A 25,135-nucleotide genomic window follows, 5' to 3' on the forward strand; every position below is an offset into this window, starting at 1 on the left:
TTCCAAAGCTTTGTATTTGTCGCTTTGCCCAGGAGAGTTGCTGGGCCAATCTCCTCAGGATATGTTCTGGCCTTCCTCTACTTTAAGTATTGCTACAAAAACAGTCTACTTGAAGGGATTTCTGCAATCCTTAACTACACATATACAAAAGCAGTCTATGCTTCTTAATATGCTGTTTCAGGCCCTCACATTCCAATCTGGCTTGCATTGCCCTTTAATTATCTGTCTTCTTATTGTGATCAAGTGAATTTTTACTAATCTCCACATTTATTGTTAAGGTAAATAGATGCTGCTTTTAATCAGTATGGAGGGCCAGACCAATGCAGCTTAAAGTAACTTAAGTCAACTATAAAGGGTTCAGTGTGTGTATAATTACAGAGGACGTCAGCTATTCACTCCAGTCTAATTCAGTGTCTGTTTAGCGACAGAGCTCTTCCTTTCCCCTGCTCCCTCTCACCTGATTTGCTTCCCACTGCTCTGCAAAACCGGCAAGGAGAGCACAGTGGAGGCCAAGGCAGCAGCAGCCCTCCTGAACTTCAGGCTGGATTAATTTGGTGGATTGGAACTCCTAGGTGAGTATAAGCATACGGGTACAATGTAACACCTTCTTCCAACAAAAAAAGATTGATTGCATCTTAGCCTCAGTATTAAATGTGCTATTATCAGAAGAAGCTGGAATAATGCATGCAGTCACTTTAAAAGAAAGTAGGTTTCCTTTGCGAGCATACTTATTATTTCAATAGTATTTGAGAACTAGTTTAATAGTGGCCACGTTGTTGCTTACTGAAATATATTTGAATTGAACACGTATATATCAAGGTATTTTTTCTTAATTTTAGTTTGAATTATCCCTGAAGTTCTCATTAAATTTACCATTTGTAAAGGACAGTTTAAATGAAAATGGCTTTTAGAAAAATAGAGCTGGAAATTATTTTGGCCTTTGTGACCTGATAGAGGTGATATTTTGCTGCAGCACTAGATACTGGACATATCTGACATTTTAGGTATTCCCTCATAGTTTCAGACCTTTGTATAGATGAACTCCGCCTGGGACAACTCAGCAGTCAACTTCTTGTTGCCGTAATGTAAATGAGAAGACTACAGCCGTCTTAAGCAATCTGGGTGGACACCATCAATGGAAAATTAAACTTAGGCAAGGGCAAAGCTAAGAAAAGAATGTCTATTATCCACAATAATGCTCCTAACATTTTCTAAACAGCTATTACCTGTGTCTGTCCGTAATTGTCCTTGTTACAGTAACGTTGCAATCTTTCTTTCTGAACAGTTACAGAAATCTCTCCCCACTGACTTTTCCATATGTAAACAGCCTATACAGGATTTTGTAATGTACAGCAAATGTGGTAAGTAGATCTCACGTTGAAAAATCATTTTGAGTGGAATGACTGAAATGCTCAGGGGATTTTGAGGGGGAGGTTAGAAAATACCACCACTTGCACTCAGTTTCCAAACGCATTCCCATATGTGCAGATGAGTGTCAGTAGGACCTATAGAGCACATTGTTGTTGAATTTGGATTGTCACTGAGATCACATAACTCACTTTCTCATTTGCAAAACGACGCAAAATAAGCTATAGTGGATTTTTGTTATCTAATATTTGTCATGGCTTTTATTGCACATGAACATAACTAATTTTTTAATATTGACAATAAAAAATATTTGTCTATTTAGAAAACAGCATGACTGCAAAACTCCCAGTTGCAACAAAATGAATAGAAGCCAAAATCTTTATCATCAGACCCCTCTAATTGTAATCTTTTTAGATAAAACATGCTAGTTACTCTAATTGAAATGTGATTCTCTGTAGGGGCAGACCATTTTACAGCTTGGAGGGGTTGAAAGCAGGGAAACAAAATGCAAGTTTCACATTTCTAAAATCTCATCTCCATAATTAGGAAATAGGATGTTCACAGTTCCCGTGCAGTACTTAACACAGTGTAACATGATCCTCCATGATGTATTTTGGAGGAAATTTAGCAAAGGGCCTAGGTTTGTTCACCTGAGACATGTACAAAAATGTGTTCTGTTTGTCTGGTTTTTTGTAAACATCCTGGCTGAAAGCACAGCTCTAGGAGGAAGAGCAGGCAGTGTCCTCCAGCTCTTTCCCATTATCATTGTACATACATTAGGATGTGAAATCAAGTAGCCAGACCTTTCAGCCAGTACCCAGGTTATTATGCACTAACTTCAAAAGAGACTTTATTTGAGTGAGAATTACATGCTCCTGTTCAAAGTAAGGTGTTGAAGTTAGTGCACATAGAAACTTGTGCTTGTTCAGAGGAAATTTTCTAGAAAGGTGTGAGTGTAAAATACAGTTGCAGGCTCTGGAAAGATACGTTGCGTAATGTTTTACCTCCACAGACTGTTTGGAAACCCTCTTTTCCCAGTAGTGGGGGGAGTGCTGATTTCCAGAGCACAGAGATGCAATACTGCATTTTTCCAGGCAGTAGCTGTGGTACCCACAAATTGACTAGCCACATTCCATGAAGCAACAGGAGCACCAGAACACCTCTTTGTGCCAGAAGTACATACTGGAGATGCTACGAAATGTGGTTTATTGCCATGTGAGGGATAGACTGAGGCCATATAACACTGGATGTGCAAAACCCCGCAGTATCTGGGATTTTGCAGCTCCAAGACTGAAATTTTACAAACGAATTATTTGCAGACGGTGCCTTACTTTACTTGCAAGTGTGAGTGTCTGCACACTCACACTTGTAACTGAATATGGGAGAAGGAGGGGATATCTGTAAATAAACTGCTTAAAAAGAAAACCAAATAGTCAAACTAACAGCTTGGTAGTTTGATGTTAAATTGCCTATTGTTACAGTATTTTTCAAATAGCTGTTACCATAACAACATTTTTTTTTTCTTTAAATTTTTTTAGCTGTTTAGAAAAAAAAAAATCTTGCCAGAATTCTTCCATAATAGCTTCCATTAATAGCACTGTCTTCTTTTGGGGAGGCCAGTGCTGATGTCTCCTGCTGTCACAAGTCACTCACACATCTAGCAGATGTTTTGTTTGATAAGGCCAATTTGAGCTTTATAGAACACGTTGTGGGTTTTCATCCATCCCCAAAGAGCAAATATCAGTTAGGATGAGATTCCAAACTGATAATTTGCTAAGAGACAAGGCGCGTGATACCTGTCAGCAGAATGTGACCCACCCCTGAAAAACTATCTCAGACTGAACTGTAAAGATTCTCCGTTAACGTAGCAATAGTGTACTAAGCACCAAGAGACAGACCTTGGAGCCATTCATATAATAAAACCAAAGGAAATGAAAAGGGGAAGGAGGGAGAAAGGAGGTAAAAATCCTTTAGGAGATCGGTATTTTTCTCTGATTCTGTGGCACGTATTTTACTAAATTCGTAATGTAAATGCTGTACATGAAAGTGTTTTATCTCTGTCAAACAAAAGTAAAAACAATTGGAAAAAGTGGAAGAAAAGGAATCCACTTGAAACATTGATGCTGCCCCAGCAACATTGGCAATTTTATTTTGGATTCAAATAATTTGCATGACTAAGAAATAATTGCTTTTCCAGCCCCTCCACACGCTTGAATGTGGCAAACATGTCCAAATTATTGTATTTAATAATTTGTCTGCTAATATCATCTTGTTTCTGGAAACAGAGACAGAATTATTTATTTTTGCAAGGCTTATTTTATAATCAGGTTTTTCATTTTATGATCAGCTAGGACCACATTTCAGTGTAAGTTGCTTGAATTTTTTTAAGCATTTAACACAGAATAGGAGAAGGTTCCATGAAATACTTGAATGCTATATAAAATTTCTCAGAGAAGAAGAAAACATTGCTATGTTATTTCTGTGTTAATTACCTAGATCAGAATGAGTAGCAGCTAGCCAGCCCATAGAGCATGCTACTTTTCTAGAGGTGTGTAACTGTGTACATCCAGATGTGTGCGTATGTGTGTGCCTGTGTTTTCTTTGTAGTAGCTAAAAATAATATTGAAAAATCTTAAAACATGTGTGCTTTAATTTCCATACTCTTTTATGTAAATCTACATTCACTGGAGTAGTTTAAATTAATTCCAGAGGGGACATTCCACATTTGTACAAGTGTAAATGACACTGCAAAACCAAGTGGTTATCTGGTCATAAGGCTTCAATGAGACTACTGCCACAACATCAAATCTTCTGTTCATTTGTGAAGGTATAAAACATTTTGGTGAACCTGAAGACAGCAGTGTTGCAAACAGCATCACAAATCCTGTTGCTCTGTTTAAAGTTCTGAATAGATAGGGTGAAGTTTGGAATTTTTTTTCCCTGGTGTGTAGCTGAAAATATTTCTGTAAGTAAATTATTTCCCCCCATATTTCAGGGTGTTTAAAAACATACAGACTTGGATGTATTTCTACTTTTAAGAATGCTAGTTCCAGCATTAAGAATGCAACAAATCCAGCATTAAGTCTGTCTGCTGGAGTTTCTGGTTTAACAACAGGGCTGCGTTGGGTTAATAATCACATTTTGATCACACATGATTTCACAAAAAAAGGTGAAAGTGGTACTACAGATGCCTGCAGTTGGACTGATAATGTTAAGAATGTTCATTCACACACTGTCCATTAGATTTGTTTTGCTGCATTGAGGTTAGTAAACCTGAGATCATTTCATGCAGGCAACAAACCTAAAGTTTTGAAATGAAGCGACAAGTACTGCATGCTCCTCTTTTATGCTCCGTATTGGTTGTAAGTGCATGTAACAAGTGTCAGTGAGATGCAGTAAATTTATTAACAACAAAAATCTCTTGCATTCACACCGTTCTGCTGTAACTAGGATTGAGAAGACAAGCTTCAAACAAAAAGAGCTTTCATACCCTGCTTCAGGAGTGTGACCAGTCATGGTAGGTTGCTCTTGGACTCATAACTACTGAGAGGACTTTTGAAATGGGCAGTATTTGAACTTCTGAGCATGGTCTATAATCTTGCTTAATAATTACATCAACTGTGACAGTTTAATTCAGTGTAGGTATCTAAAACTATTCCTGAAATTAATAATAGGCATGCTTTATAGCTTATGCATGTCAAAAGTTATAAGACAAGTCCCATCATGAAACGTAACTATTTTAACATGACTTTTTAAATAGTCCAACCATTTAAAACAATTACATAACATTTTTTTTCTGCAATTTTTAAAACAAAAAATGTTTCTTTGTATTTATAGGGTTGAATATAGTTAAGTGACCTCTACAAAAACTTCCTCTTTGAAGTGTTCTCTGAAGAGACCTTCAAGGCAGCTGAGTACCTCAGATTGTGATTTTGTAAGGTTTTGATGCTAGAAAATTGTTTAACAAACAGCTCCAAAATATTGAGATTTTGATTAATAACATACAGTGTCACGGTATTTAAATAATATAAAGTTTGAAATCTAACATGTGGCAGAAGAGTATGTGTTCCACATGGTTATGAGAATGGGAATGGGGGCATACCAGTATCTGAGCGGGAGGGAAATAGTTATACAAAGTCAATTAAACTATTGTTTAGGAATGTATTATACTGTTGTTTCTACTTGTGCCAGAACTTTTCCTCTAAATTCGTGGTTGAAGGGGATGCCCCTTCAGCAGAATAGGGAATTTGGGTAACTGTTGCTTTGTTTTTTAAATGTACATACTGTATTACTCTGCAGAACCCTGGATTTGGTTAACATTGACTTCTCAGCAGAGAACAGTTTGGGAATATTAGCCTAATTTCTTAATATAGTAATATGTGAATAACATAACTCAGGAAATCTAGTTGAGTATAACAGTCTTGAAGAGCAATGCTCACACAAATCCGTCTTATGGCCTCAGAACCTTTCACTGTGGTTAAATTCCTATACAGTTTCATAGTCTCCTCAATGTTGAAACCTTTCTCATCAAAGAGTACTCTGCCAAAAGAAGTTTTACTCTGTCTAAGGAAGCAAGAATCTACTGTATTTGGAGTCTTTCCAATGACAGGACTTGAACTAATGTTAAGAGATGGTGTACTATCCTACACTGAGGGGTTAATTTAAAAATCCCACCCCATTTATACCCTCATTACCACTAGATTAGGATCACATCTAATCCCACAGTAATTATATATTAGCTGTATATATTAGCTCTAGGGTGGGACCTGATGTTTGCATACAAGTATTTATTTTACTAAGTGAGAAGGAGAAAAAACCTCTCCAACTCTGGCATCATACATCTGTAACCCATTTGCATATATACCTTTTAAATTCTAAACCAGAAAAAATTTGCAACTTTAATTTCTATTTTGGTGTAAGCCAAAGGGGATTTTAAAAAAGCCAAAAGTGTTGATTAAAAAAAAAAATTACAGGAGCAAAATGCAAAGTGGTTAACTATTTGATGTGAATAGATTAACATTAGAATCTGTAAGTTGCCATTTACTATGCCATTGCGATGCTGCAGCTGTCCAGACATAACACTGTTGGAAGATGAGGTGTACTTGTAATTCTTATTGATGCCAACATTTCTTTGTTGTTTTTAACGGTTGGAAGTAGTGGGTAGCCATAGAGATATACAGTGGAAAAGATTCATAACCTACATTTCTGAGCAGTTCCTCATTTGATCTATCAGTTTGAGGAAAATACCTCCAAATGCAGTTCTCTATTAGTGATGGAAAGTGGTTGCAATACGAATATGCTTTCAGCAGTGCACTATGTAAAATGGACAATGAAACTGAAGTTATTCTGTCTTCGGATCAATCTAGGCATGAATCTTAAAAATGTGAATAAAAAAGCTCATTCAGCAAGCCCTACTAATTATGTCTAGCCCGCATTTGCAAATTGTTTAATTGTGGATTGGTATTACTAAATCTCAAGGATTATTTTGCAGTTGTTGGAATCAACATTAAAAATAGTCTCCATTTAATTTCTTTCAGAAGACTTGAAGCTAAATGTTACAAAACCAAAATGTTAATAATGAGTAAGAGGCTAATAGCCAAATTATTATCTAATGACTGGAATCCAACTTCAGAATCATTACAGAACTTCTTTTTTAGTGTTCATTCACCCCACCAGAGATATAATTTAATAAAATTTTTTAAAGAACATTTTAATAAGCAGGAGTATGACAAATCTTTGCAAGTTAGGATTTTGAGACTATAGATGACCGTCTTTAATCTCAGTGAAACAGAAGATAGTCTCTCAAAATTCTTAAGCACAAATACATTTTAGTTAAGGGTTTTTTTTTTTTTTTCCAAAATAGTTTCTGTGGGTGAATTTCCCATCTGTTGATGCACATACCTACCACAGCTCACTGTCTATTGCAATTTCAAATTTCAAAACTAAGTAGGCTGGTATTTCTTCAGTCAATAATGCTGAACATAGTGAAAAAGGAGGAAAACCCTAAAAACATTAAAATATCAAGTGTTTTCCAAGTGCTTAATTCATGCAGTCTTCGAGAATCACAGAAATTTAAAACTGCAACACTGAATTCACTGACAAAATGCTTTTCAGTAGTGAGCTCTTAGTCACATATGGAAGGGCTATTCAAAGTCTGAGGCAGCCTTGCTGTTCCAAATTCATCTTTCCAGAAAGACTGGTCTCTGAGATACTGAGACATCAGTTTTTTACCTGATGGATTGTTGATGAGGCTTCACAACCAAATCCTCACAGTGTGTGAGTTACAGAGCTGGCTCTAGGCAAGTTCAAGTTAAGCCATTTGTATCCATGTCACTTTGGACGTGTCTTGTTTTGTGAGCAATTAAAAAAAATAGGTCATGTTTTGTGCTCTGGAGATATTGCTGCTTGCGATTCTCTCAAAATTTAAACATTTTGCATGCCTCAGACCACTTGCAGGGTAAATGGAGTCCCCTGCTGAGCAGCTAATAGGGGAACTCACACTTTCAAGAAAAGTGTGTCTAATAGCAGGGGATTACTATGAATCTCCTGGTTTGATGTACACCCTCGTTTAAATGTTATGGGAGTGGCTTCGGTATCCTGCAGCTTCTGCATCCCACTTGTAGCTGCAGCCAGGCGTATTTACAAATTCATTGAAGGCAGAAATTTTTAAAGAGGAGTTATCAGCTCTCCCTAGAGATATCAAAAATCAAAAATCAAGTAATTGGTTTACCTTACTTCCCTCCTTCAAAATGCTACATGTGCTTATTATTTTCAAGTTGAAGTCACAACTCTGGGGAATTTTTGAGTTCTGTGATAGTTGAATATGGACTGCATACATGTTTATTCATTATTTATAAACTGAGTGCATTGCATATAATACTATGTTGTGTAGTAGATAGTATTGATATGAAACTGACCTCTGAAATAAGAAAAAAGTCCAACCAGAAAATATTTATTTGGTAAATATAATGATTGCATTTCTTCATGTTATACTCTTCAACATAGTGTCTTCCAGGCATTGTTTGTGATTAGCGATTATTTCTAAAAGAATCTCTGGACATTTTCTGAAAAACTAGGTTCATCCACAGAACATCACTTGTGCAATTAAAGGTTTTCAGTAATTTTGTAATTTTCTGAAACACTAGAGAAGTTTCCTAGGTTTTCTTTTCTAGGCCAAAGATCTCTTGAGCTTTGTCTGTTTCCTGAAAGCCCTTACTTGGATGTTTCTAAGACAGCTTGATCTTCTTCAGCTGGACAGAAGGCATTCAAGCAGGTGCTAAGTGTAATAAGGCCAGATAAGAGACCAATTGTGTTTTTAATTGCCTTATCCTGTGCCAAGCTTTGGGAAGTGGATAGTGTATCATGATTGTTCTCTTGTCCATAGTTTCAGGTGCAGACCAGGGAGGTGGCTGGGATTTGTGTATGTTAGAAAGAACATGTTCTTTTTAATAAATCTGGCTGTTAGAGGTAGTTTAGTGGCTAGCACAGCCGTCAATCTGACAGCAGACATAGCTTCAGTTCTGTGGAGGTCATTTACCCCCTGTGTTATCACAGCAGTGAGGTGAATACTCGCACTGGTGATCATCTTCTCTTTCCTGGCTGAATGCTGTTTCTTGGGAATTTTGTGCTTCACAGTACACCTCTCCAGAGAAGTGTGAATCTTAAGCTTGAAAGACTCCTGAGGCAAATGGTATTTCAGTCTCATTGAAATCCAGCGAGGCACCAAGCACTGGACAAAAACCCCCCAGAAATTACAGAAGAAATAACAGGAGAGACTTGAAATCACCGGACTCAATAGGAGTTCTTAACCTGCCATGCAGACAGGTGAGTTCTCAAATGTTGCTGCTGCTGTTGCTAATTCCCTTGAATACCTGACCCATGAGACTGAAAGCGAACTGATAGGATGTTTCCTGTGTTGCCGCACGTGAATAACTCAAAAATATGCAGAAGATATAGGCAAAGTGTGATTACTGTTTTCCTATGAGGAAATCTGAGTTGGTAAGTGTATTGAGGTTTGTGTTGGGTGGACTTTCAGTGACTCAGAATCTTCCTTGAATGCCTTCAGAAGTAGCCCATGTTTCTGCTGGGATCATGCAGAAAATATTAGCCAACGTGAGAAGTATCACAGAAAATTGCAGTGAAAATGGTTAACTTTATCTCACATTCATATGTGAAGTCATCTGGATTTTTATTCAGTGAAACATGCAATGAATGTGTGAGCCCCTGTTTTTGTTCTGAAGTATATTTTCTTAATTTTTAGTTTATTTTTTACAGTGTGAATTTGTGTATTTTTTTATTATTCTTTTTCTTTGAAAACAAGACATGGTTTGTCTCTTTGCATAGGAAAATTAAGAATGTCACCTTGAGTCTGCTGAATTAGGGAAAACTACTTGGATACATTGAAACATTTTATAACTTTTGGTTTCTGTAATAGTATTTAAGGCTGATCAGGACAGTAGTCACATACTATTTGTGCTAGTACTACTCAAACAAAGAATGATGAGGACTGCAACTTGCAGATTCAGACAGGGCAAGTATGTTTCCAGTCTAAGGGTTAAGAAAAGAGAAGCAATCATTCAAGTTAGTATTTAATGATGGACTGAAACTTGCATTTGAGAAATGACTTCATAACTTAACCCAGATAAAATGAAAAGAGTAGTACCTTTTACCTGGAAGACAAAAAAAAAATAGCAATATTTTTCCCAACCATCTACTTAAGAAAATTAGGTATAAATTGTCATAAATTGGTTATTGAGGCAGAGGCACCACTAAAACTGTGACTGGTTCTATTAAGTCTTCTTCCACTTTGTGCTGCAAAACAATCTTATCTTCTCATTAGAATGGCTGGAGACAGCTCTGTGAGTGACTGTAGATTTCTTTTCCAGAGTCTGTAAATGTTTCAGATGCATCTGTCAGGCCATACACCAGTTACACGTTAACATTCGCCAAAAATAATGACACTTCATTGTTACTGAACTAACATAACACAGCTATTCAAACTTGGCCACCTACCTACGCATTCCAATCTACAAAACACTGTGAGGGAAGAAAATTGAAGTGGGATCATCATTTGGCAGATACATATCATAAATTAGCGATCATCCCAAGGCTTTTCACTGAGGCGGCAGTGCAGCTAAATAGCTGTCACTGAGGCACTATGCTCACACTGTAAGGGAATGGAGTAAGAAGAAATCATTAATACAAACCTTATTAAACAGTCATTGATTCTTTGGAAGACAAACTGAGAGGGACATAAAAGCATTCTCAGCTGTATCAAGGCACCAAGGTAAGGAGGTCAATTATTGAAAGCTGCTTGAGTCAGGACCCGAGTGTAGCATAAGGGGTCACTTATGTCATGACAACCTTCTTCCACCTGTGGAGGAGCTTGGCTGCCCGTGCTGGTGTAGGACTGTCACCTGGGATCAGGTGCTGTGAATAGACCTGTGGGAGACAGTCTTGCTAGGGACTTGTCTGTTGAGAGGCATGTTTACACTCGGGTGTGATGTGGTAGATGTGCCAGCTCCTAGTTCTGTGACCTTCTGTGAAGACCACATGATCTGAATCTCCGGTCCATTGTCACTCAGTTACCTGGCTTGACCACACACCTGTTTTGTCACTACTGATTTTTCTGCAGTGAATGATTTCTGGCTAATCTTGGTCAAACCTGCTTTGCTGGGTATTCTGGAAAAACTGTTCCCACTGGTCTTGCTGGCCCACAGCCACCCAACTGGTCGCATTTTGTGCCTTTTTATAGTTCTGTGGTTGGCTCACCTGCTCCAGGCCACCAGCTGCCGTGATGAGAAAGGGACAGTGTTTCCAGCCCCTGGGCAGCTAGCTGGAGCCACCAACAGGGGCATTTCACACTTGGCTTCCTTAGAGAACTTCAAGGAATTTCAGTACTTGTATTTCAGATGGAAGGAAACAGGACACATAGGAACCAGGCTCTCTCTAATTAATACCACAAGACCATTTATTTTGGTGGGAGAGACTGTAGCCAATTGTAAATACCATTATAAATGCTTTTGGAAATGATGCTCTACTTTTGCAAGTCTCTCCAGATCTTTAAGACCTTCAAGCTTTCCATCTGTTATCCAAAATGAAATACTAATGGATATGATTTTACAGAGTATGTTTAAAATACATATATAGTGCTGAAATCACTGACATACTTGGTCAGTGTTTTGTAATATTTTTGTAATTAACATTTCCCCCCCTTTTAAACCACTAAAGCATTTTGTGAACTAAGTTACTTTGCCACTACTATCAAAAAAAGTAGGAAATAGTTTATAATATTTTGATTCCTATTTTTACCCCAATTTACATTATGGCATTTTAAAGATTTCCATTGTTCAGATTGGTGAACTGGTGTTTGACTTTAAATGTCGTTACATTTTTGGTTGTCATCATGGATTTGACATAACTCTAATGTAACTAATTAGTACTGAAGTACAACATTTCTTTTATCACATTTTTGCAGATGTATTTTTAAAACATTTATTCTGATTATTTGTTTATTATGATACGCTGGTTCAAATTAAAATGTTGACTTGTTTTAATAAGAATCTGTCATCTGTTCATACATCCCTCCTGTAAAACGCTTAACAAGAATTCTGTTAGTCCCATACCATAGTGGTATTGCTGTAAACGTCTCAATGGGTTCATGTTTTTACCATTTTAAACAAAGATGTTCAACACTAATACTTATTCTTCAACTGTCTTTTTGAAACCACTATCCTGAGAAGTAAATAATGTTTGAAAGAAGGCAAATTTTTAATGCAGAGCAGTGTAGTCATCAACAGCCTAAAAAATGCACTGTAAAAATCATGCTTTTACAAACATGGCACAGAATCTGCTGTAGCACTGTATGCTCTAAAAGCTGCCAATATATTTTAGAAAACACTGATGAAGCCATTACTGCTTCATGCATTTGTTCATAGTATATATTATTATTCAAGAAATTTAAGAACCATAATGATGGAAAATCACACAGAAAGAAAAGGAACATGGACTTTGTCAGAAACAAGGGCTACATTTTTATTCAAGAGGCCCATAATGATGGAAAATCACAGTGAAAGGCAGAGACGAAACAGGGATCCCATAAAGGCACTGACACACCACAGTGGCACAAGTAGTAGAACCGTCATAGCAAGTGGATAAAAATAAAGAAAACAAAATTAACTAGAGAAGAGCTGGATTCAGGGATGAAGCAAAAACCAGAAACAAATCACAGTAAATGCTGAAGATTAATTTCAAAGAATCTGCTGAGAATGAGTGCAGAGACAAGTTCCATCAATATTAATGAAACTGAAATAGAACTCCAAATGACCATGAGTACAAAATGGCACACAAAGCATTTTCTTTTAAATAGGTTGGAGATTAGATCATAAGACCTTCCCAAAAATGAACAGAATACACAAAAGATGTTATTATGGGAAAAGCGATAAACAATCACAACATAATTAATATTTCTATAGTTCTTTTTTAAGATTTATCAGCATGTGCATTTATTATAAAAGGATGGTTCATAGAAGAGATATTTAGGAAAATAAGCAGAGAAGAGTATTTTCTCATGTCCAATGTTCTACAAATATCTTAAAGGGATCTTGTATAACTTCAAGTAGCAGTCTTTGACTCTTTTTTAAAAGCAGTCTAAAAGAGCTAGACACCTCAAATTCTTACTAATATGTTCCACTTTAGGTTTAGATAATACATAAGAAAATATTATTGCCCACCTTGAAGTGAAAAAAGAATAACTGTTATATGTAGCTTGACAGTCAAAGCTCTGTGCAGTCAGGAAATGAACTTTTCTTCCTAAATTACTTAAGCTGCCCACTTGTATTAGACAGGCCATGGATCTTTCAGAGATTCTCATATTCTTGGCATTAAAAAGTTTTGACCCACCAGCTGACAGCTGTATTCACTTCTCATCAGATAGCCTATGGTTAGAAACAAAGGGTCATGCTTTAAAAACCTGATTTTTAAAAGAGTCCAACCAAAATGTGTCATTTCTTGGGTGATGTTGTCAGGAGTCCTGTAAATTGTGACTGGCATGTCAAATATTGTAGAATCTTTAGTGCAAGAGCAGAGTAAGTGAGTACTTTTTCTGATAAAGATTGCTCTTCCCTATGAACATTCACTGTGACAGGCAAAATTTCAGTGTCACAAAGAGAGAGATACTGTCAATCTGTTTCACTTACGTAAAAAATTAAACTATTAAGGGTTTTTTCATCTGTCACAAGAGTAGCCATGTCTTTCTTCTCATAGCAGGTCACTGATGGTATTTCAGTGCCTTCCCACAGCTGATCAGCAGTAGTTCTTCTCCCCTTTAGGGTTCTCAATGTGCTTGCTGGCAATGCACAAACCTTTCTTTTACACTGTAGTAAAGATGTGATGATCTAAATAAAGCTATTGAGAGGAATAAAAATACTTTGTAAGGCCAAGTTTTGGTTTAAAATGGAGACTGGGATATAAAATACTGGAATAAGTGTAAAAATGATGTCAACTAGGTTTGGCAGAAAAACAGTTATTTGTGGTAGGCCATACTCTTGTGTTTCTTCATTGGGGCAGAAATTACATAGTGGCAGCCAGTAGTTAAACTGGCTGAAAATCCCTCTCCAGAATTTATTTGGGTGCTGAAATCCCTAGTGAAATCTGTGTCCAAGCAGTCATGCTGTTGAGTTAAACTTTGGTTGCACCCACAAAAATATTAAAATTGCGAGGCAACAGAATTTCTGTGATGATGTGTTATTTCTTAACATGGTGATAGTAATCTTTACCACTTGATAAATAATTTCTTAATGTTTGGTAATAGGGTTTCATTGTCTTTCCAGAACTCCTCTGCAGAGGTGTTCTCAAGCTTTGGCTGTTCAGCAAGCTTGAGAACTTCTGGCATGCCCAGTCCTGTCCTGCTGTCTGCATCCTGCAGACCAGCAACTAGCAGGGCAGGACAGGGATCTCTTCCTGATATGGATGTGAATGTAACTCTCCTTAAGGACAACAGGGCATGAGGACTGCCAGGGTCTCTGCAATTACTGTGGACTCTTGGTTTATGCTGGCACCACCAATAATGTGCATATACAAGTTGTTTCCTAAGTTATGGCAAATCCCACATTTACAGATGATAGTAATGCACAGTTGAGACTAGAAAGTTAGGGACAACTTTTTAAGTAAATTATGGGGAAAACATTGGTGTTGAGTGAAGCTTTGCTGAGCTTCTAAGCTTTTCCAAATAGAGAATTACAAAATTACAAAGCAGCTATGAGATCCTCTCCTGAATGCTCAAGTGAGGCATAATTGCATTGTGACTTTTTCTTATAAATAAGGACACTACCATGAAATTAAAGAAAAATTATATATATGTGATCCGAGTTTTAAATTGATTTTATTGGATTTTTGTAATATAGTAGCTGAGTTATGAGGAAGAAATTATTGGATTCTTATTCTAACCACAAGAATGCAGTATCAGCAATGTGCTATTAGCACCTACATGTAAACTGAAGCATTGTATAGAATAAATCTCCATTGTATTTACAGAGGTCACTGTAATGCTAATGTAGGACAGAAACTGTCACCCCACTTTCTCTAGGGGTGCAGTGCTTCCTATGACAGTGTTTCTGAATTGGACTGAGGTATACACTCATCTGTTTATGCTCAACAATATAGCTTCATGAGGCAAAACTAGCCGACTGCCATTGTAAACTCTTGAAATTTTCCTCTGCAACCCCATCCTAAAGGTGTAGTCTGTATCCCTGCTACCATCTCTCTAGGGCTGATGTACTTTGGGACTTTAATGAATAAACCCAGAGGAACGTGTCCCACCCCTTTTTTATGCACCAGGCTCCACATCCCGTCATATGTGCAATTTTTGTGAGCACTCTGGATGACCTGTAAAGGCTGCAGATTTTCCAGAGTGTAAAGCATTCTTTGCTATTTTGCAAATATTTCCCACAAGTAACTCTTTTTCTAGGCCTCTAGAAATGTAGATGACTATTATTAATCCCTTTTATCTGAACTTTGCAGGTTATAAAATACTTTACCATCTGAAGTTAAGAGGTAGAATAAATATAATATGAAAAGAACTTAAAAGACTTCCAGAATTGCTGCATGATGCCCTTCAATATTTTGTTTGGTTTTCATTTTACAGTCATTTTGCAAACACGTAGTGTATGAAGTATATCATTATCACCTAATTAACAAACTTTATTAGGTATCTCATTTTGTTCTTCCATCAAAATAGAATGTATCTTATCATGCTGGAATATAACTGCTCAATCTGCATTAGATCCAGAATGAGGTTTGTGGCTTTTTTCCTGAGATCATTGTTTTTAAGTTCAACTATCCAGATCTCTGTACATTTTTTTGCTGTGTTCAATAAATGAAGTCCTTCTATCTATCTTAAGAAGTTACGTCACAAACATTTTTTGTGCCCTAGAAGAGAAAAATGGAATGTCTTTGAAAGGTAGCAAGAGTCTACTATTCTTGCATAGACATTTAATTGCACGCAGTTAAAAATCCACATTAAATGCCAAAACTTACATTATTTTAGCTTTTGATGTTGTAACTTCAAGCTTGTACCTCACACAAAATGTAGAGTTTAGAGACATTTCTAGAAAAGTAATTTTATTTTCCCTAAGGTTCCTTTCTTGCTGGTGTCTCCCAGGCTGCTGGACATTGCTCAAAAACTGCAAAAAACTGATTCAAGAATAAGTCCTTCTGTGGGTTTATTCCTAGTCAGCATTCTTGCTAGGTGGACTAGTTTTGAATTTTTTTTTGCTTTCTTTTTTTTGAAGTACACAGGTATAGTCCAAATTCAGAAACAGAAATCTCCTTACTTACAAATAAGAGGATCTTCTTTCATGTTCAGTAATACCCTTTGAGGCATGAGAAGTATTTAATACTTATGTTCCTTTTTCATAGTTTGTTATTCAACCATCAAGCAACTTGATTAAAACAGGATTCAGTGCTACCATCTACAACACTAAAGAAAGTGAAATCTACATCTTTTTCTTAGACCACTACCATTCATTTTTTTAACAGTTCTTTCATGTCATATGGTCTATTTGTTGAAAAAAAAAGGTCATGCTAGAATGGTCCTAGCCTCTTGGAGGCCTAGAAAAGCTCCAGTATTGCTCACCTCATGATCAGTCCCAATTTAATTTTTTCTCTGTTTTTATTAGTATTAATCATAAAAATATTTTTGTTTTATAGTGGTACTCTCATTTTGCTAAGCTACTGAAATGTTTAAAGTAGACCTGCCATTCCTGAACTGAAATGTCATTAATTCACTGGTACTTTGTCCTAGTATAGAACCTCTCTCTTCTTGGCTTTCTCTCTTCTTGTGAGCAAATCTCTTTCACTATTCTCGCTGTGAACATCTCAGTATGCATTATGCCTGTTACTGACATTGTTCATGTTAAAGTTATGAAATTCAGCTGATATTTCCAGAGTTATGATTTAGAAATATTAATAATATGCGGCAGATCAGACTGTTCTGCACTAGCACTAGATGCTTCTAGACGAAGTCTAGGATGCTACAGAAAGGGATGAGAGAGATGCTTTATGCCACCATAGCAGTCCTGACCATCTTTGTAGATGCTCTAACACCATTAATAATCTGTTACCATTAGAACAAGGACAGTTATCACAATACAAAAGAATGAAAATGTGTAAATATAAAATGCAAAGGGTAATATAAGTAAAAGTAGTAGTATAAGTATATAAAGAATGGAGTAAGTTTAGATTCTCTATGAAATCAGTTGAATCCACAGCTAAAAGAACAAACACTACTGAACCCTACCAAATGTAATGTTTAAAAATATTGTATTCAAGCACAGTTCAGCTATGTGATGACTACCTTTAAACTTCACAGAACTCAATGAACACCATTTAGTTTAGACCATGCCCTTGAGTAGTGGTTTTTTTTAGTACTGAGTGTATTACTGGGAGTCATCTGGCTCCCTTCAAGTGGCAGGGACCTGGGTAATTCCAAGCTGGGGTGTACAAAAGCAGCTGTGTTCTTCTCACCCCCTGGGCTGCACTGAATATTACTTGGTCACAGCAAGGTTCAGGGGCTCTGTCTTTATTTTTTCAGTTCTACAAAACCGCTTATTTTTGCAGTTAACGGTGACTTTGCTGTAAATATATGTTCTGGGCAGCAGAAAGCAAAGACTGTTGGTGGCAGAAACAACAAACTGTTTTATTACTGTCCCTTAAACATTGCTTTTAATCAGGTAGAGTTGCTCCGGGGCTGTTTGGCTTCTGCACACGATCCAGCTGTACAATAAGCTGTATTTGTGCAGTACCTCAGTGTTGGAGAGTTGACATTGAGATGATTGCTTTCTAGATGTTTGTGGCTTTTTCTGTTAAACTTATAAAATGCATTTTGTATGTAATATGGTCAAGATTATTATGGTTTAAAGTATGTATGCCAGTTTAAAATGAGCTTTTCGGCATTATGACAGATTTGGATAGAAAATTCAGCCAAATAAGGCATACCTTGACTTTAAAAGTAACTTGTAATCAAAAGCATGTAAGATGAAGTGTTACATGGCCATGAGTCAATTTCTAGCTGAAGGAATCAAATGCTTTGAAGTCCTCTACCTGCATTTGGTCAATTGGCTGTGCTAACAGTAAGTTAGATATAGGAACTATGGAGGGGGAAAGCGGGGAGGGAAGGGGAGAAGCGGGCCATTATGACAGTATGCTAAGTGAAGAGCATAAATTAAAACCTTATATTCAAACTTTTACATTTTTGTACACACATCACTGACTTTGGTACCTTATGTAGTCACATTGAAGTACAACAACAAAAGTAGGCAGGATTTTAGCTTCTTTTTCTCTTCCAGTTCAGCTGTTTTCCCCAACAGCTAAATTCAAAATTACTCCCATAGTAGGCTTTATTATTTGTGTATGTGTATGTACACAAACACACACACATACGCTCCTTTACTTCATGTATCAAACTGCTTGTGCCTTATGCCTGTATTGTGCTTGCAAACTGGCAAGTTAAATATTTTTATTTTAAGAAGACAAAAACTTCATCTACTGAGAGCTATTGTGCCTAGATTGGACAACAAAATTGTCCGACAAAATGTTTGGATTGTGGGAAAATTGAATAAGCAGAAAAGCTCTCCAAAAGTAATCTGTCAGAAAGTTTGTGGCCTTATTAATAGAGATAGGCAAATCCATCCTGTACTGTTGCTGTGAAATAGTCCTGCAAAATGCTTCTTTCAGGACAAGTAAAGTGTCCTGAACTTTGGAAGGATGCAAAATTATGATGTTTTTATTTTGTTCCTGAAAAGGAAACTAAATGAAGATTGTAATTTATGGATGTGAAGGATACAGGGGCTGCACTGAACTTATTTATAAATAATTTCTGTTAATTTCAATTTTACTGAATGTTTGTTGTAGTAATACATTAACTTTATTCAACAACTAACTCTGTCTGGATCTGAACTAGATATACTTTTTTTCCCTTTTAAGTGTATAGTGATAGATTTTAAGACAGTAGAAAGACTCCATAAATACACTACCAGTAAGAACTGTTATTATCACTATACAAATACAAAAACTCTGAACAGATACAGCATTCTCTTCCTCAATATCATTGTTGCAAAAATCTCATGTCACTGAATATAAACATTGTAACAGACATTTTTTAATGTATAATTTCACATTAGGCTTACTAAAAGTGTCCTTTCTTAAAAAAAAAAGATTAAAAATATGTTCAATATTATATTCTTTTTACTGTGATTGAGATGATAGATATCTGATGATATTCTCACCTTGACTCCTTCACTCCGGTGTTTTTCAAGTTTTGAGAGTTTTATCTTACGGACTTAAAATAGGGCATGCTATAAGAATAGTTTTTACTGCCTTCTCTCCTTCAATTTTCTTAGCAGGCAACACTTGATGGTGCCTGCCTTTAATGGTTCAGAGAAGCAGAGCCTAAGTTAAAGAAAACGTCCAATTTTTTTGAAGAGTCCTGATCTGACTTCTGTAACATTTTCTGCAATTAATTTTTCATGGATTCTAAATGTTTCATCTGTTCTTTATAACCACTCTTATTTTATTCCTAGATTATTTTATTATTTTGCCATGTAAATTGTTATAAATCAATCACAATGTATTTAAAAAGGTCTCCTCCTGACCATACACCTTTTTATCTAGATAAGCACGCACAAAAATCTAGCGGTGTGCCTCTGCGCCAGCGCTCCTTTGAACCCAAAAAGCCTCTGGCACTTCTCTGGGCATTGGGAATTTCAGCCTTCCAGTGCTTCCTGCTCTGCTGCAGGATTGATGGGTTGGCAAACAGAAGACCGGGACCTTTGTCTGGAGAAGAGGAGGCTCAGGGGTGTCCTTATCACCCTCTACAACTCCCCGGAAGGAGGTTGTGGCCAGGTGGGGGTCAGCCTTTTCTCCCAGACACCCAGTGACAGGGTTAGAAGACGTGGTCTTGTTCAGCTGTGCCCGGAGAGGTTTACGGTGGATATTGGAAGGAATTTCTTCACAGAAAGGGTGATTAAATATTGGAATGGGCTGCGCAGGGAGCTGGTGGAGTCACTGTCCCTGGAGGTGTTTAAGGAAAGAATGGATGTGGCACTCAGTGCCGTGGTCTAGTTGACAAGGCGGTGTTCAGTCATAGGTTGGACCGGATGATCTCAGAGGTCTTTTCCAACCTCACTGACTCTGTGATTTGCGCCGGCGCTTGCGAGCAGCGTCCTGGCGGGCGCTTCGCCTGTTCCGCGGGACGGGCCGGTGCGGGGCCCGGGCCGTGCTGTCACTGCCGGGGCGGGGCCGGCTCTTCGCCGCTCCCGCCCGCCGCGACCTTTCCCCCGCGCCGGCGCCGCCCCTTCCGCCGGCGCGTCCGCGTGCGAGGCCGCTGGCGCTGCTGCTCCCAGGCGGCTCCGCACCGAGGTGAGCCGGAGCCTCGGCCCGCCCCGCACCGCCCGGCCGCGGGGAGCCCCGCACGGCCCCGGCCGGCACCGCGCCCCCGGCCGCCGCCGCGCCGGTGTCTCTCCTCGGCTTCCTGGAGGCGGAGGCCCCGGCTGGGCCGCTGCGCCGTGCCGGGAGGGGACGGGGAGTGGAGGGTGCGCGGGGGTGTCGCGGGGAGCTCAGTGTGCCCTCCTCTGTGCTTGCAGATGCCTCCGAAAAAGGGAGGCGACGGGGTTAAGTCGCACCCGATTATCGGAAGGTTCGGGACGTCCCTGAAGATCGGGATCGTCGGGCTGCCGAACGTGGGGTAGGTGTTCGGGGACGGGCGGGGCGGCTGTCGCTCTCCCCGCGGTTCCCCCTGCGCCGGGCAGGACCTGAGGCGCTCTCTGGGTGCAGAGAGATGCGGGTACGAGCTGAGGGACGCAGGTCTTATTGCTCAGTGACGGACTCGTCTTTAGCTGGAAATACTTGCAGGTGGAGCGACCCAAAACTGACGGCGATAGGCAGGTGCGTACGAGTCTGGACACGATGATAATGAAGGGTTCGAAGAAAGGAAAAGTCTTAGTAATTGCCGAGTTTTATAAAACACTATATCCTTTGCATTTCCTTACTTCGACTGTTGCGTATGTGTAATGCATGTTTTCATGCAAATACTTAGGCACTCGTGCACAACAAATTCCGTTTATATTTTGGGATGATGTGCACAGGAAGGGGTTAATTATTCTGTGTCATTAGCAGTGAAGAGGACTTTCTTTCTTGAAACTTCTTCAGAGTTTGTAGTGAGACAAGCCTAAGTGACAGTTTGGAAGAGATGATGGAACGTTGATAATTGACTTCTGTCAGTCTTCTCATCTGTAGTTGTTATGGCCCCTCACAGGAGCTGTACTTGAGCAGGAGGATGAATTGATTACCTGGAGGATATACACATGAAATTTCTTGGTATTAATTTGTGTATCCTATTTACTGAGAGAAGGTTTCAGCATTCTCAATCTTTAAATCTTTAACAAATTAGCGTACAAACTCTTGTGCTTGTCTTAAGGCTGGAAGCATTGCTTTTGTATGTTTTCATTATCATTTATTTTAGTTTTTATGGTGTAGCTAAGATGTACTCAAAGGAATTAATTAGCTGTAGCATTGCACTGCAGGTCAATGGGGATAAATACCATTTTCAATTATGTTATGATGTAACTTTCAAAGGAAATTGTTAGTGACTTTAGAGCATATTGACTGTATGAAGAGCAACTCTGAAAAACGCATCAACCTGAATGTTTATTGTAGAAGATTTGGGAGTTAATAAATCAAGAACTGCTCTTTTGGCTTAATAAATGCCAGCTAACAAAGTAATCTATTACTTGCTTTAAGGGAAAGTGTTCTCTTTTCTTCCTTCCTGGTAGAGTACTTGTAGGTTTGTTACCCCTAGTATTTTAATAAGAGTGGAAATAGTTTGCAAAGGTATAACTGTATCTTTGTATGTAAAAGAAGATTATTTGTAATTGATTAACTGATGTGGTTTGCTTTCTGTGCCACTTTTTTTTTTTTCTCTTTTCATTGTTGACTTTTATTGCTTAGATACTGAAATTGTGTTACAATGTAAATAAATCTGAAGGAACAATCTACTTGTGGAAAGGGTGAGTCACAGCAAAACTTGTTACAAAAAGTTTCAAGCGTCCTTACAGGTGTCTCACTTGAAGAAAATGAGAAATAGCCAGTAGGGCTGCTTTTTTTTTTTTTTTTTTTTTCCCCTAACGTGTGCAATTTACTTACTTAGGGGAATTTTAAAGGATAGGGAAGAAAGGTAAACATCACTGGGTTTCAGTGGGGCATTCCAGATGCATGTGTCTTCTGCTGGAATCAGGGGAATGGTCACTGCTGTTGAAGTAAATGGAAAGCTCAGTATCACTCTGGGTTAGAATAAGATGTGGTTTAATCCAGTACTTTAAAATGCTTCTAAATTGAACTACTTTAGGAATGTTTGTATGTCATTTATAGGAAATCAACATTTTTCAATGTGTTAACAAAGAGTCAAGCGGCAGCGGAGAACTTTCCTTTCTGTACTATTGATCCAAACGAGAGTCGAGTACCTGTGCCAGATGACAGATTTGACTTCCTGTGCCAGTATCACAAACCTCCAAGGTAATTCTTAATATTTTTCTTCAGTTAGGCAGCTGAAATAGTATTACTGAACCAAAACTTTTCACAAGAGTTTAATGTGACTGTAATGTCTAGAAATCTGTTATTTACATTTGTTTCAGAATGTGAAATTATATGTCTACCTGGATTATACCTTTCCCATACCCCCAATATGACCTTTATTGTATAAGAATGATATCTCAGTCATTGCTCAGCACCATTTGGTGCTTGGTGTTCCTGTCTTCGAAGGTGGTTGCTCCCAGGTGACTTGGAAGAGATTTGGAAAATGAACAGGGGGCATACCTAACTTGTCATAAGGTTGCTCATTTGAAAGATTTCCACCCTGTACTTTGAAACATTCAGAATATTGTACGTGCTATAGGTAGCTAAACAAATATCTGTCATTATCCCTGCATCCTCAGTTATTTGGCAACAAGTTTTATGGGCAGTCTTTTTTGCCCCCGATTTTCTCTCCTTTTAATAGGCTCTGCTACTTGTTCTGTGGTATATCCAAGGATATTCCTACAGTACATCTCCTCTGATTCTTTCGTTATTCTAAGAGTGTATTAATTTTATTGCACTTTTTTTTTTTTGCTATTGACTGTAATCTGCTGTGTATCTTCAATGTGCCAACTTTCTTTTTGCTTGAACAGCAAAATTTAAGGTGCTTTCAGAAAACAGGAACTTTAATAGGGACTTGTGACTTATTAATTTTAGTTTGCAGTTACTTGCAGAGGTATCTTGAATCAAGTGAGTGTACATAAATCATAGGGCAAACTAGCATGCATGTGTGTGCTTTCTTTTCAACTCTGGGCCCTCAGTTTTAGAGCCAGATCTTACCCAGTTAAAGAAGATTGATTAGTTGCTAATCAAAAATCCATTTTCTGACATGATTTTCAGGTCTAAGCAAGCTTGTTTCCATCTGTAACTATTGTGCAGTTTTAAAATAACTGCATTAATATGAAGCTGTTTGTTTAGGTGGATTGTTATAACATGTTATCTTGTTTTTCCTGCTCAAGTCAGCATTTAGCATGATGGTTACTGCGTGGATCTTAAAAACAAAACTGCTGAATTAGACAGAGCTTTCAGGCTGTTGACTGTGCAGAGATAATGGTGTGGCTTTTAAGTTTTGTTGACAGTTTTTTTCTAACTTGTACTATTGTACTATTATGTCAGTAATCCCTTTTTCTTTTCACTTAGCTATGAATGGCTACTCCCAAATTAATAGTTGAAGTGACAAAGAGATTTTTACCTCTCCCTTCACCCTACCTTTGGCCATCTGTCTTTACAGAGAGTGCTAAGATTGTAAATACTTGTGTGTGTGTTCTCTGACTAGCAAATTCTCCTTCCCTCCCTCCCCCCTCATCACTTTAAAATATTAATGAAAATAGTGTATTTTTTGTATCTGTATTCGGTAAATGTACTGAGTTTGATAATACGCTGGATAATCAGCTTTTATTTGGATGGTCTTTTGAATTTCTATAGACATTTGTTACTTAAAGTTAACGGATGTGAGCATTAGTAGATAGTTACAGCTCCTGAGTTCACTTATGCTGCTTATATGATTTTTGTATTTCACTGTAACAGTAGTAAAGCAGAGACAATTAGTGATAGTTTAGTAGGACACTTGACTGAGGTAGCTTACTGGGCTGTTTATGCTTGTCTGCCTGAGACTTAACTGAGGAAAAGAAGGCTGTAGTCACAAAGATAGGCTACTGAATTGTAATTTGAATGTCTTAATTTCTCTGTATAGTCTTGATTTTGTTCTTCATCTTTATGTAATATGTTCTGTGGTAATTTTCTACTTGTTTGGATTAGTAGATGTAATCCATCTGTGCACACAGAATGTTTATAAACATGAATTCTCTTTAAATTGGACTCTTGTCTAGCCTCAAGATTTTGTCTTTCAAAATCTAAAGCATTTGGGTTTTTATTCCCCATGTGTTACACTTAGTCTTCACAGAACTGCAGTTATTGTTGGGAGATGGGGGAAAGAAAAAAGGGGTGACTTTGTCTTAACTGAAATAATGTGTGACAGGACAAAGTGATCTTGCCTTGGTGCCTGCTATGGGCCAGGAGAGGGGAGAGGGACTGGGCTGGGCCGGCAATTTGTCTGTCCCACTCAGCTGGGATTGCTCTGCTGCAGCAAGACTGACTCTATTGCCAGGGACATTTTGCCCTGGCATACGCAGGGGGTATGAGTTAGTGACTGTCCTGCCATTGGAGGAAGAGTTGGGATCTTCAGGTACTGTTTGTTGCTTGAAGATCCATTCCTCTGTCCAGAAGAGGAGAGCCCCAGCTTGGCTGGGACCAGTGAGCTGTTACTTGTTAGCCCATGCAATAGGCAAAAATTTAGACACTATTATCTTCAGGTAAATCTGTACTTAATAGATTGAGCTACACTGTCAGAACTTGTAACCTGTGCTTTTTTTCTTTCTGCAGCAGTGGGATGTATGTGGCTGTTGAGGATAAATAAGTTGAATGATATAGGCTGTACACAGAAGGTGGGCTCTAAGAACTTACAGTAAAACCTGCTATGTTGCCAAAGACACAGAAGATTTCTCTGAGCTTTAGTGTCACTACTGCTTGCTTGGTGTGAATGAAACTGTGGATACTAAAAAACAAATCTTAATGTATTGAACACAATTCTAAATGCTTGTTTTTTAAAGGTATTTGTTTATATTATGTTACTAACTTAATTATG

General features: G+C 38.0%; 1 protein-coding gene across 4 annotated transcripts in view; it reads left to right on the forward strand.

The window, feature by feature from the left end:
* Positions 1 to 1,285: 1,285 nt before the first annotated feature.
* Positions 1,286 to 25,135, forward strand: part of OLA1 (Obg like ATPase 1) — a 114,114-nt gene continuing 90,264 nt past the window's right edge. The window contains exons 1-4 of one of the 4 annotated variants that reach the window (XM_066189916.1): positions 1,286 to 1,361; positions 9,004 to 9,192; positions 20,508 to 20,608; positions 22,291 to 22,434. In XM_066189916.1, the coding sequence (XP_066046013.1) occupies positions 20,508 to 20,608; positions 22,291 to 22,434 (245 nt within the window). In that variant the 5' untranslated portion in view covers positions 1,286 to 1,361; positions 9,004 to 9,192. Of the gene's footprint in view, positions 1,362 to 4,843; positions 4,886 to 8,687; positions 8,759 to 9,003; positions 9,193 to 20,200; positions 20,284 to 20,507; positions 20,609 to 22,290; positions 22,435 to 25,135 lie in introns of those variants that run through there. The other 3 variants (XM_066189915.1, XM_066189917.1, XM_066189918.1) reach the window with 3 other exon arrangements.

The sequence above is a fragment of the Chamaea fasciata genome, unplaced genomic scaffold, assembly GCF_029207755.1.
Source record: "Chamaea fasciata isolate MVZ Bird 193981 ecotype frontalis unplaced genomic scaffold, bChaFas1.0.hap1 SCAF_8, whole genome shotgun sequence".
Taxonomy (NCBI): domain Eukaryota; kingdom Metazoa; phylum Chordata; class Aves; order Passeriformes; family Sylviidae; genus Chamaea; species Chamaea fasciata.